This window comes from Phoxinus phoxinus, assembly GCF_949152265.1.
Source record: "Phoxinus phoxinus genome assembly, chromosome: 13".
NCBI classification, from domain to species: domain Eukaryota; kingdom Metazoa; phylum Chordata; class Actinopteri; order Cypriniformes; family Leuciscidae; genus Phoxinus; species Phoxinus phoxinus.
Window position 1 is genome coordinate 29,735,822 of NC_136888.1, and position 14,090 is coordinate 29,749,911.

A 14,090-nucleotide genomic window follows, 5' to 3' on the forward strand; every position below is an offset into this window, starting at 1 on the left:
CTGGTACGGGTGCTTTATAAGGACTTTTCCCCCTAAAAAGATCCATCCTGGTTTATGGGGACCCACCTTTCCCTTTGTCATAGAGATTAATAAAAAATATTAAACTGCTCCTTATGGCATGGGGTAAAAATCTGACTGCTCAGAATTTAATTCTAATGAAACAGTCTGGTAATATGAAGACCTGACAAACTAAAGCACTGTAAGGACAGGGCAGGAGTGGGCGTTTCCTGATTCAATTATGATTTATGAGGACTACCCTGGTTTATCTGGACATCACTCACATACACACACACATCTGACCATTAATTATGAGGACTAACCTGGTATAACCTGGACTAACTTTACCCATGAGAGTGCCACATCACTTAAGTTTGTTTCAATACCAGCATATAGAAAAACAAAACAAGAAATTATCATCAAATTGTTCACACTGGCTTAAACTTTAAGAGAGATTTCAGAAAACTAACCTGAGTTTGTAATGTGAGATTTAACAGGTGTGAAGTGAGTGAAGAGCAAAGAGAGAAGAGGGAAAGTGAAATACGGAAATATTTTAGCTTTAAAAATTAAGAAAATAAAAAACCAAAAGGAGTTTACACTATTTAACCATCACTGACAAATGCATTCACCCACAAGTATTTTTCATATTTGAACCTTGAATGTCAGTCTTAATTTATTCATTAGATTTTAAGAAGTTTTGTCTAAAGATAGTTTTGAATAAAGCTAAATATTTCCAGTTGATTGGGTTTGGGTTTTGTTAATGTGAAAAGAGAAGATTGTTCAAGACTTGGTATTAGTATCTAAATGAACATTGCTGACCATTTGGGTTTAACTGTACATCTGTAACCATATGAATCATGCATACACACACAACCCTAACTAACCCTTGATTATGAGGACATTTTGGGTTTAACTGGACCTCTCACACACACACTCTCAAACACCTGACTAACCCTTGATTATGAGGACATTTTGGGTTTAACTGGACCTCACTCACACACACACTCAAACACCTGACTAACCCTTGATTATGAGGACATTTTGGGTTTAACTGGACCTCTCACACACACACTCTCAAACACACACACAAACACCTGACTAACCCTTGATTATGAGGACATTTTGGGTTTAACTGGACCTCTCACACACACACTCTCAAACACACACAAACACCTGACTAACCCTTGATTATGAGGACATTTTGGGTTTAACTGGACCTCTCACACACACACTCTCAAACACACACAAACACCTGACTAACCCTTGATTATGAGGACATTTTGGGTTTAACTGGACCTCTCACACACACACTCTCAAACACACACAAACACCTGACTAACCCTTGATTATGAGGACATTTTGGGTTTAACTGGACCGCTCACACACACACTCTCAAACACCTGACTAACCCTTGATTATGAGGACATTTTGGGTTTAACTGGACCTCTCACACACACACTCTCAAACACCTGACTAACCCTTGATTATGAGGACATTTTGGGTTTAACTGGACCTCTCACACACACACTCTCAAACACCTGACTAACCCTTGATTATGAGGACATTTTGGGTTTAACTGGACCTCTCACACACACACACTCTCAAACACCTGACTAACCCTTGATTATGAGGACATTTTAGGTTTAACTGGACCTCTCACACACACACTCAAACACACAAACACCTGACTAACCCTTGATTATGAGGACATTTTGGGTTTAACTGGACCTCTCACACACGAACACCTAACTAACCCTTGATTATGAGGACATTTTGGATTTAACTGGACCTCTCTCTCACACACACACACACTCTCAAACACCCGACTAACCCTTGATTATGAGGACATTTTGGGTTTAACTGGACCTCACTCACACACTCTCAAACACACACAAACACCTGACTAACCCTTGATTATGAGGACAAACTGGGTTTAAATGGACATCACAATTAACTCCACACATAGCAGGAGTACCTGTATTAGAGTTAACCATACTAAACCAAATCAACTATTCTACGTTAAAGAGTGAATTCACAAATGATTGTGCATCTTTTTGCTGCCACTAAACCTGTAAAAGTAATACGCACACCTAAGGAAATAGTGCTACAATGTGCTGTTGCTATATCAACCAACATATACACGTGGTGCAAAATGAACCTGGTTGGAGAAAAGGATTAAAGATCAGCAAGTTTTACACTTCATAGAAGACTAGTTAAAGGACAATTAGATGAAGAAATGCAACTAGACAGCCAATAAAAACGAACAAAATTAAATTGAAAGGGCAATTTTTATTTTGCAAATGGTAAAAAAAAGGCTCAACAACTGAGGTCTAATAAGGCCATTATTAGAGATGCACCGATTGATCGGCTTGGGACCGGAATTGGCCGATTTTCACGTGATCGGCCATGACCGGCGATCGGCCAGTCAGTCTGACATATACCGGTCAAACGCACTCTGGCACCGCATGATTAACATCGCGCAACATCAGCATCACACGTGCACACGGAACGCACATGTAGAAAACCTCATGAATTACGTCAGTTTCACACCGCAAGCGTGAGAGGCGCGTATTTTTTTCGGCGTGCATGTTAATCAATGAGTGCATCACACCGGGAGCAGGACAAGCAGGAGCGTCGCGTGAGCAGCAGTGAAGCGCAGTCTATTTTTGCTGCGTTGCTCACACTCAATTAAAGTGAAAGCACACTTTTTTTGATGTGCAAAATAAATATGATTTCACACAAAAAGTGCCAAAAATGCACTGAATTTGCATGTCTAGTGTGTTTTAACAAGAACTGGAATAGGCTATGTCAGAAAAGAAAATGAAATGACTCAAAAATATTTATAGAAAATTCACCCATTTAAACTTGTTTTTATTATTCAGTTTGGGTAGAAGTATATGGTGTTTTGTATAAAAAAAAAAACATATAGAAAATAAATGTGTGTGCTGTTCAGTGGTTAGAAAAAATGAAATCGGAATCGGCTAAAATCGGTATCGGCGGGTCAACCTCGGAAAAAATCGGAATTGGATTACAATACAAAATTGTAATCGGTACATCTCTAACCATTATGGGACTAAAGTGCATGAGGGAGTGTGCCTCAAAATGACCACAGCAACACACTGGAAATAAAACCAAATTAAATTGCCTTCCAGTAAATGCATGTATTTGTAAATTTCTTTCAAAACAGTGTTTTAATAAAAGTAAATAAAAGGATGTCTTGAACACTCTTCTGGCCCAAAAACACTTTAGAGAACAAAACCCACAGACATTAAAGGTTGTATCAGCGATTTCAGGCCCAAACATAAATGATCACATTCATCTAATCTTTCCTAACAATCCGCTAGCTGCCCGCCCCATAAGCATGCCGTCCAAAAACCGCGTCTCTGTAGGCAGCCTAGGCTCTGAGATCTGCACACAAAAACAATGGGTTTCACCAACCACCAAAACCAAAATAAACAGTGTTCCAACCAATCACCGACAGTTCCAACCAATCACCGCAAAATCTCAAACCACAACACCCCCACCTTTTGTGTGCAGATCTGAGAGCCTAGGCTGCCTACAGAGACGCGGTTTTTGGACGGCATACTTATGGGGCGGGCAGCTAGCGGATCGTTAGGAAAAATTAGATGAATGTGATCATTTATATTTGGGCCTATTTTTGGGCCTGAAATCACTGATACAACCTTTAATGGAAGGCAACACTGATCTCTCGAAGAACTCTAAGATGATTTCTTTTTCAACATCAAACCTCAGTTCCTCACGAAATCCCTTATATTTTGGGCCGTTCTTTCTCTCAGAACAGGGTCCTCTGCAGTCTTGCACTGCTCACACTCTGCCTTTGTTGCAAGGTGTCCCTTTGAAATATGGACTCTGAAATGTTTCATGACAGCATTCACTTCATTTGGGCTCCATGGCCTTTTCACTATTCTCCTCAATTTGGTCTCTGTAAAACAAACAAACAAACAAACATACATATGTATACCTATACACCTATATGTATATACATGGAATAACTTTAATATACCCAAATGTTTAAATACCTCTGGTGTTCTCAGTTTCATCCTGATTCATTTGGCTTTTTCCTGAGGGGTAAAAAGCAACAATTAAAATGTATTCCAGCCCTACAATCTAAACAGTTTCGGACCATGTGAAATATCAGCAGATAAGCACACAGGGAAAACTAGTCTCTGGTCCTGTGTAACACGAAAAGGACCACTTTACACTGAAATGTTTTTTGGTGAACGGAGTAGTATTGGATGAGTTGATCAGAAAGATCAACACCTCCCATATTCTTGTTGTATTCAGTGACAGGGGTTGGGCATGGAATGGATTTGGTGTTCCAGCCTCCATCCTGAGTTCTTACCCTCCTCTGAACTGTGTTGCCAGAGAAGGCCGGGTGAATTGTGGAGCAGACAGAGACTTCCCGAGTGTCCATCCACTAAACGAAAACCAGAGGGCCGTCACGGATCCACCTGATGGTGCCCCTAGGATCCTTTTTGTTCATGGCATTTGTGGTTGTGCGGGGGCATCCTCGTCTCTGTTGTCCCTGTAGGTGCCACATGCTCCAAAGTTCATGCTGTAGAGATCCATGAATAGCTTTGGACTTGTGTAGAAGTTGTCTACATACACATTGTAGCCACTCCCTAGGAATGATTTGCTCATGAGGGACATAACCGAGTCGTATGCCAGTCCTACACCAGAAGCAAACACAGACTTCCCCGTGTATACAGCAAAGTCTAAAGTGTACCCAATGCTGCTGTCTGCCAGCACAAAAAGTTTGAAGCCCCACTTAGTTGGCTTCGCCTTCATATATTGCGTCATGCCAGTGTGAGCCTTTGTTGGCACCATCCTCTCGTCCACTGAAAGGTTCTGCCGTGGGCGATAAAATGCTCTGCATGCATGTTTGATGTCATCTAAAAGGGGCTTCAGACGAAACAGCCGGTCATAAGCTGGTGTCCCTCTCTTCCGGTCGTTGTGGACATCTTCATCAGGGTTGCTCATGTGGATGTTCCAGGAAATTACCTGCTACCTGTCACGTGCCATCACTGAGTGGGGAAACTGTTGGCTGAAAATGGTGTTTGTCCTCCAGTAGTCCCGGATATTTGTCAGTCTCACCAGTGCAAAAAAGAAAGTCAGTCCTAAATATTGGAAAAATTCTTCAACAGTTAATTTTTTCCAGGAATATTTTTTGCCAGTGGCAATGTTTTTTTTGCAGCGTCTGTGTATGTGTTATTACACAAAGTGGTTGCTGCACTGTCACTGACAAAAAGTTTGAAAAGGTCCAATGGTGTGTATATGGATGATGTCCTGGCTTTATTGTTGGGACGAACCTTTTGGGCACTGGAGGGATGTCTGGCTGACTCTTACTGTTCCATGATGGAGTTGGGGCTGCTGGCTGAGGTGATCTAGATCTCGACCTTGTGGATTCAGGACTCTGTCGACCCCTCAAGCTGCCGGATCTGGATCTGGATCTTGACCTTGACCGCGCTCTCCCTCTAGACCGTGACTGCAGCCGTTCATGGCCTATTCTAGAGTGCGGATCGGGCCGAATTTTTCTGTCCGAGCCCGGCCCGCGTCCGACAGAGCAGTAAACCGAACCCGACCCGAGCCCGACAGGCATACAGATATTTATGTTCGAGCCCGACCCGAGACCGAAAGTTAAAATCCCGTTTTTTTTTATTCTCATACTAATGACACATGTACGTTTGTTTGTGTGGAAAGCCCGCTTTTATTAAGCAACTGAAAGGAAGAGATTCAGAAATGTCAATAGATGAGCGTTTCAGCGCGCGGAGCAACAAGCGCACGTAACACAGGCGTACATGCACGTGTTTCGTTGTCACGGGCCACGGCTACATAAACAAATTTCCGCACACAGGAAGACAGATGTTATGGTAATATTTTACATATTTTTTAATCACAAAAACGAACGTTTGCATCAAGTGAAAGCATCAGGCACATTGGCTACCTACATAATAACCTGTTTTAAATTTAAAATGTTCAATGCCTTCGCGCTGATGTGACCGAGCCCGACCCGAACCCGAACATCATTTCTAAATATCTGTCCGAACCCGGCCCAGCCCGTCGGGTACCGGCGGGTCCCGTCGGGCTTGGGTCGGGTATCCATCCTCTAGCCTATTCCTGGCAGCTGCTGGGATGCTGCAGCAGAAGTGGGAGGCTGGGATGCTGCAGCAGAAGTGGAAGGCTGGGATGCTGCAGCAGAAGTGTGAGGCTGGGATGCTGCAGCAGAAGTGGGAGGCTGCGATGCTGCAGCAGAAGTGGAAGGCTGGGATGCTGCAGCAGAAGTGGAAGGCTGGGATGCTGCAGCAGAAGTGGAAGGCTGCGATGCTGCAGCAGAAGTGGAAGGCTGCGATGCTGCAGCAGAAGTGGAAGGCTGGGATGCTGCAGCAGAAGTGGAAGGCTGCGATGCTGCAGCAGAAGTGGAAGGCTGCGATGCTGCAGCAGAAGTGGAAGGCTGCGATGCTGCAGCAGAAGTGGAAGGCTGCGATGCTGCAGCAGAAGTGGAAGGCTGGGATGCTGCAGCAGAAGTGGAAGGCTGGGATGCTGCAGCAGAAGTGGAAGGCTGGGATGCTGCAGCAGAAGTGGAAGGCTGGGATGCTGCAGCAGAAGTGGAAGGCTGGGATGCTGCAGCAGAAGTGGAAGGCTGGGATGCTGCAGCAGAAGTGGAAGGCTGGGATGCTGCAGCAGAAGTGGAAGGCTGGGATGCTGCAGCAGAAGTGGAAGGCTGGGATGCTGCAGCAGAAGTGGAAGGCTGGGATGCTGCAGCAGAAGTGGAAGGCTGGGATGCTGCAGCAGAAGTGGAAGGCTGGGATGCTGCAGCAGAAGTGGGAGGCTGGGATGCTGCAGCAGAAGTGGGAGGCTGGGATGCTGCAGCAGAAGTGGAAGGCTGGGATGCTGCAGCAGAAGTGGAAGGCTGCGATGCTGCAGCAGAAGTGGGAGGCTGGGATGCTGCAGCAGAAGTGGAAGGCTGGGATGCTGCAGCAGAAGTGGAAGGCTGGGATGCTGCAGCAGAAGTGGAAGGCTGGGATGCTGCAGCAGAAGTGGAAGGCTGGGATGCTGCAGCAGAAGTGGAAGGCTGGGATGCTGCAGCAGAAGTGGAAGGCTGGGATGCTGCAGCAGAAGTGGAAGGCTGGGATGCTGCAGCAGAAGTGGAAGGCTGGGATGCTGCAGCAGAAGTGGAAGGCTGGGATGCTGCAGCAGAAGTGGAAGGCTGGGATGCTGCAGCAGAAGTGGAAGGCTGGGATGCTGCAGCAGAAGTGGAAGGCTGGGATGCTCCAGCAGAAGTGGAAGGCTGCGATGCTGCAGCAGAAGTGGGAGGCTGGGATGCTGCAGCAGAAGTGGAAGGCTGGGATGCTGCAGCAGAAGTGGAAGGCTGGGATGCTGCAGCAGAAGTGGAAGGCTGGGATGCTGCAGCAGAAGTGGAAGGCTGGGATGCTGCAGCAGAAGTGGAAGGCTGGGATGCTGCAGCAGAAGTGGAAGGCTGGGATGCTGGAGCAGAAGTGGAAGGCTGGGATGCTGCAGCAGAAGTGGAAGGCTGGGATGCTGCAGCAGAAGTGGAAGGCTGGGATGCTGCAGCAGAAGTGGAAGGCTGGGATGCTGCAGCAGAAGTGGAAGGCTGGGATGCTGCAGCAGAAGTGGAAGGCTGGGATGCTGCAGCAGAAGTGGGAGGCTGGGATGCTGCAGCAGAAGTGGAAGGCTGGGATGCTGCAGCAGAAGTGGAAGGCTGGGATGCTGCAGCAGAAGTGGAAGGCTGCGATGCTGCAGCAGAAGTGGAAGGCTGGGATGCTGCAGCAGAAGTGGAAGGCTGGGATGCTGCAGCAGAAGTGGAAGGCTGGGATGCTGCAGCAGAAGTGGAAGGCTGGGATGCTGCAGCAGAAGTGGAAGGCTGGGATGCTGCAGCAGAAGTGGGAGGACCCTCCTCAGCGGAAGAATGGGAGCTTTCCTGTCTGGCTCGGGTGGGTGGGCTGGTGTCTTCATTATCATGACTGTAAAACAAATAAAGCAAAATATTAGATCATACATATCAGATCAATTAGTGTTTTTGTATTTGATTTCTCACATAAGATAACAATGGCTGAGATTGCTACTGTACCCCCCAACCCACCACAGCTATAATATGAGCACTCTCTCCCCAGCCAAAAGGTGTGACCAACCCCCCACTACAACATCCTTGAGACATTCTCTCCACAGCTAAAAGGTGTGACCAACCCCCCACTATCCTTTGTTTGTCTGAGTTTACCTAGAGATACAAACAATGGCTGAGAGACAAAGTGTAATCCACAACTCTTACTACTCTGTAACAAACATAGAAAACGAAATACTACTTTTACAGAACTTATTATTACATATTTAGAAAATTTATATTTTATAATATTCGTTTTTTTTATATACTTTTACAGTAAATAAATAAATGGAACTTACTCTTCAGCAGTGTCTAGACCATCCTGGTAATCGAGTTCCTCATCAGTCAAATAGCTCTCTTCTCCAGAAAATCCATCATCCTCCATGGCATCAAAAAAGGCCAGCGCTTGATTTAGATCCATGTTTCTCAATCTCTGACGATCCATTATTCTCCGTGTATTCTTCAAAACTCGCGTCTCTCTGTGCGTCTCTCTCTCCCCTCGAAACCACTGTGCCGTGCGTCTCTCTCTCTCTCTCTCTCTCTCTCTCTCTCTCTCTCTCTCTCTCCACAATATCAGCCTTGGTTCATGCGTAATGACGCACACCAACGTGGACGACGGATCAGCCTGTCATTGGTCAACAACCTCACGCAAAGAATCACGTGATATCCAAAATGGCAGCTAGCATCGAGCTAGCGGCAAAAATGACAGAAAATGTATAAATTATGGACATCAAGTGGATAAAACTTGGATATAAGTGTTTGGATTTATTGCTGAAACACTCTAAAAGGACGCATAAGTTCCAGGCTGGATAGAAAAACTTCTGTAAAGGCTAGAAAGACACCAAAGACACCCCCGTGACGGCTAGCTCGTTAGCTTTCTGCTGCAAAAAACGGTAAGAAAATCAATCAAATAATATAAATATTTATCGGAGGAGTCGTGTGGCGTCGTGGACGATGCCGTCGGGCTCAAAGGGTTAATGCAAATGGGTGGAGTGTCTGTTCCGGATGGCTCCTGGACGCCTTCCCGGGAAGGTGTTCCGGGCGCGTCCCACCGGGAGGAGACCCCGGGGAAGACCTAGGACACGCTGGAGAGACTGTCTCCCGGCTGGCCTGGGAACGCCTCGGTGTCCCCCCGGAAGAGCTAGAGGAAGTGGCTAGGGAGAGGGAAGTCTGGGCATCTCTGCTTAGACTGCTGCCCCCGCGACCCGGCCCCGGATAAGCAAAAGAAGATGGATGGATGGATTTGTTTTAGACAAATATGCTTGCACTCTGTCACCAACTAGATATATTTAAATTAATGAAGGCCACTTTTCACTGGTAACAAAAGACATTTAGCATTATCAGGACCCACAAATATTCCCCCACTGCATTATATATATATAGTAGTTTAATGTAGTATTGACACTAAAACTCTGTAAACTTGATTGTTTCCCCTCAAACAGTAACTTTTATTTTTGGGTGTCCTATACACAATACATATTGTCACTATCCACAATATATATTGTTGCATTTTTGTATTGCGATACATTGCTTAATTGACAGCCAATCGGAATCAATTCTGCTATAACATGCTTCAATATATAAGCGGCAGTCAAAGATGCGATCACAATAAACAGAACGTTACCGTCTGCTGGTTGGACCCTAACACAGTTATGGTTAGTGTGAATGGGCCTTAACAGTTTACATCTCTGTGACTGAAAGTCACAAAGCATATCCAGATTGAAAAGTGTGCATATTGGGTCTACAGCTTATCCACAATAAAGAAGCAGCCGACACATACCCAAAGCAACATCTTTTCCTCAAACCCTATCCCTGACATGACGGTCCTCGTAGTGGAGAACTGTCCTTACATTTCAGGTCAGTGTCATGCCCATCCCCCAACGCACGAGTTATGAAAATGAATGAACCGAGCAAGGTACATTTTACTCGAATTTGAGACGTCACAACAGGGTCTTTAAGACGACAGTCCACGTCAACCAGTCTAGTATGGTGCCCAACCATCCTACACTTAACATTGCCTGTGTCAAAGAGAAGAAAACAATGAAGGAACATGCGCTCACTTACTTTCTGTTTCACTGATGAGGAAGGATTCACACTGCATTCAGTCACAGCCACTGATGTCTCGTCACACAATTCCTGTAATTATGAGAAAGACAGGTACAACACTGAGGCAAGGATGTTTGCCAATTGGTCACCGCAACTAATTCTAGTATCAACCAAAGTCTAAATATCTAGTGTCCCTTTCATTGCTCCGTCGTGCACAAAGCAGACATGCAGAATTTAAAAAAAATAATCTGCATCATATAAAAAACTAACATTCATGAAATACAGAACATGGTTGACTTTCAGTGATAAATTATTTAAGAGACTCACCCTTAAACGCCAAGGCCAAGAGGAATCCCCATAGTTGTATGTGACCTCCTCATCTGGAAAGATATGTCTTATACTAAACAGACACAGGTGTGGCCTTCCGTCAACAATGACTGTCTTGACTTTGCAATTTGGATCATTCACCAGTCGTCCAAGTGAATGTCCACCGTACTCTTTTGTTGCATCTATGCTGTGATAAAAATAGTGCAGTAAGAAACTTAAAACATAGACACACACTGAAACATACGGTTCTAACTGAACATTTGGGTTAGGCTAACCTTGGCCTATTTAACCTATATTCAAATACACATTGTTAAAGTTAACTTGACTTCCTAAGAATTTAATAGGTCAGATGATCCACTTAAGGTAAAAAAATAATACCCCAGTTGAAAAATAACCATGTTATTGATTATCACTACTAACTAATAAGTTCCTCATGTTATGAGAACCATAGCAAATCTGCTATTGTAATAGTGCTGCACGATTAATCTTATCGCAATCGTAATCGCGATGTCAAGCCTGTGCGATTATATGACGCAAAATGCTGCGATTTTGTGTAAAATAAACAATGGGCTGGTACGCAATTAACGCAGCATCTGTTATTTTTTGTCATCCTTTGGCTAGTGTTACATGATAATGCTCTCATGCGATTGCTTAAAACCATTAATGCGAGACAAGTCAAAAGAGAGCGCGCTGATTCGCTGAATGTCCGACTGTGACTCATAGAAAGACATGCGCCAGAAATACAGTTCTCTTTCGCGCTTGAACGAACAATAACACACAATTATGCCAAAATGTCGTTTGTCGAGTATCTTCATAACATAAGAGCAGTCTTATGATGGACGTATAGAGTTGTGAGAGAATGAGGCGCATGTGAGATCCGCGTCTCTGTCAGCAGCGGCTGCTCTTAAAGGGCCAGCAGCCAAAGCTTTCTGTCAGTAAAGTAAATCAAAGAACAAAGGGGACAGAGAAAATTACTCACTGCTCTTGACTAAAGAACTTATGTAGCTTTAATAAGGATTAGTCTATTTATTATGTTTGATAACTTTATTAAATTTCTGTATACCTGAAAGAAAGGGAGGGCACAGGTAAATATGACATTTATTATGGGTTTATGTGAGGATTATTTGAAGTTCACTTAAATTAAAAGCTGTTATATTTAATGAAGTCTAATAAATGTTTTTTTTATTTTTTATTATAGCTTTCAATTGTAATGATGGAATCACTGTAATGTTGGATGGCTATAATTAATGTTTTTAATGGGGGTGGATTAATTTATATCCAGACATCAATGGCTTCGATGTTATCAATCATTTAGTTGTTGTTGCTAGTTTGAGTTGAGAAATACACATTTCAGAATTATCACTAATCTGTGTGTGCATTTTGCTTTAGATCCAAGCAAGTAGACTCATGAAACCATTTGTTTATTATATCGCAATTGCATATTCCAATTGCAATATTGACCTCAATCGCAATATGACATTTCCCCCAAATCGTGCAGCCCTATATTGTAATAATAATAATCATCATCATAATCATAACTGTTTTTATTAGAATGACATGCAACTAGTTTGCTCTGAATATGAACCAAAAATAAATAAATAAACCAAAAAAGAAACAGCCAGCTTACCAATAACTGGTTCCATTCCATGTGAAGTCAAACAAGTAGTTGCCTTGAACATCTTTAACATGTTTACTTTGAGAGAGAATCCCACGGTATTCAACAACAAAGGTGGATGGTTCAATGTGCTCAAGTGCAAACACACCTCTCCCTAAAAGAGCAAAATAATATATAATAATACAAATAAAACATGAATCCAAGTGCACCTATATGTTACACAGCTAACCAACCTATCCTTTTAAAGAGTTAAATCCTGTAAAACTGTGTAATGTATAAATGTAATATGAGGTGCAAGAAAAAATAAAATAAAAAATAAAAAAATAAAAAAAATCAAGCATTGGTTTTCACTGTGATATAGTCTACTAGTTGAATTTGGTTGTAACCAAATTAGGTACAACAAATAAAATAAAAATAAATACTTAACTATGTATACAGAGAATAATGTTTACATTATTCTCTGTATACATAGTTAAGTATTTATTTTAAAATAATAATAATAAAAAAATTGTTTAAAGTTTTTTTTTTTCCATCTCTTAACCTTTATGAAAAAATTAGCGGCTTACCCAAGGGTAAAATGTGTGAATTTGAAAGATCATGTCCAGACTGCCAGCAATAGGCCTACTTTTCATTCTTACAAGTGCATGCCTACTTTATGATTTGATTTGCCTGCAGTCTGAACATAGTCAAATTGCCTTGTGGTGCACAATTTACCTTTGAATGTGTTGATTTGTCGTCCCTCAATGAAGGCTTTGTCTTTGCCCGACAATATGTGTTCTTTTGCATCCTGCTCAGGTTTTATTCTCTTCTTTCTTAACATGTTGACTGAAAACATTCCAGACAACATAATTAGTATGTGTGTATATATATAAATATATATATATATTAGATAGATAGATAGATGCTTTATATACAGTACATTATTGTCAGACTGTAGTCTGTATCAATAAATACAACATTTTACACATAAATAGTTGATAAGTGAGGTTTTGAGGCTTGCTACTTATGATAAGAAACAGTCTCCGATTTCAAATTCAGTCCATTTTAATACCATTGTATCACTCTTTAATGTGGCGCCTCAGATCAAACGAAGCTAACTAAACTCGTTACTTAGAAAAATTAACTATAGAGAGAAAGTTTTAGAAAATGTTACATGTATTACACCTGATTTACATTAAAATAATACATGTAAAATCAAATTGGAAATTGAATCGAAAGAATGTGAATTAAAATTGAATCATAAAATGTCTGCTAATATCCAGCCCTAAAATGAATAAACTAAATATTTTTTCAAGTCATTCTAATGACAGTAACATTACATTAATGAAAGTATACTTTTACATTAATGAAAGTATACTTTTACATTAGTTTCGTTTCTGTTTATTTAATAGATTTCTGTATCTTACTGTATTAAACTGTAAATTCATCCACTCAACTTTACCAGTCATCATGATGACATGACAACATAGATTTGATTTATTTCAAAATGTAAATTAATTCTCTCATAGCATCCATGGAGATGTATCTTTCATCAACTAATACTAATACTTGTATGTGTCTATGAACAACAAGAGAATTTCGTTTAAGTACCAAACAAAACAAAAAACGTGAATAGCATGTTCAAGTTGTTTGGAGACGCCATTTTAACTGCTTATGGACTTATATTAGCCCGATTAATGGCCACGTTTAAAGTAATGTAACTAACGTTATTCAAAACTGTCTGACTCATGACACTTAACTCCACAAAGGTAGAATATATAAATAAACGCACTTACCTTCCTCGTGATTTAAAGTGAAAATCTCCCACTATAGCTCGTCAACTTCGCTCGAATTCTGCTAATTAATCTTTCATGATGATGATTAACCTTCAGATTAATCCATAGACAGTGGATTAATCACACCGTCACACCACACGTCTGCGATAGAAGATCAGAGGCGCAGGCGCGCTGACTTTGACGGATGTGA

General features: G+C 42.2%; 1 protein-coding gene across 2 annotated transcripts; it reads right to left on the reverse strand.

Annotated features, from left to right (window-relative positions):
- Positions 1 to 3,758: 3,758 nt before the first annotated feature.
- LOC307009448 (histone-lysine N-methyltransferase set-1-like) lies at positions 3,759 to 12,946 on the reverse strand. Of its 2 annotated transcripts, XM_079633216.1 has the most exons (6): positions 12,840 to 12,946; positions 12,138 to 12,279; positions 10,511 to 10,697; positions 10,202 to 10,273; positions 4,038 to 4,079; positions 3,759 to 3,940 (listed from the first exon to the last, which is right to left on the reverse strand). In XM_079633216.1, exons 1-5 carry the CDS (start codon positions 12,943 to 12,945, stop codon positions 4,065 to 4,067), a joined length of 522 nt encoding a protein of 173 aa, XP_079489342.1. In that variant the 5' UTR covers position 12,946; the 3' UTR covers positions 3,759 to 3,940; positions 4,038 to 4,064. The 2 variants fall into 2 exon arrangements, with proteins under 2 accessions (XP_079489342.1, XP_079489341.1); XM_079633215.1 differs by lacking the exons at positions 3,759 to 3,940; positions 4,038 to 4,079 and having other exon boundaries at positions 9,302 to 10,273.
- Between the last annotated feature and the right edge of the window lie 1,144 nt (positions 12,947 to 14,090).

What these genes read in the sequence shown, in the direction of transcription:
- LOC307009448 (XM_079633215.1), bottom strand. Translation starts at nt 12,945, where the DNA reads ATGTTAAGAAAGAAGAGAATAAAACCTGAGCAGGATGCAAAAGAACAC. An exon ending in ACAAATCAACACATTCAAAG is followed by an intron (nt 12,280 to 12,839) that starts GTAAATTGTGCA and finishes TTGCTCTTTTAG; the next exon opens with GGAGAGGTGTGTTTGCACTT. An exon ending in TGGAATGGAACCAGTTATTG is followed by an intron (nt 10,698 to 12,137) that starts GTAAGCTGGCTG and finishes TTTTTATCACAG; the next exon opens with CATAGATGCAACAAAAGAGT.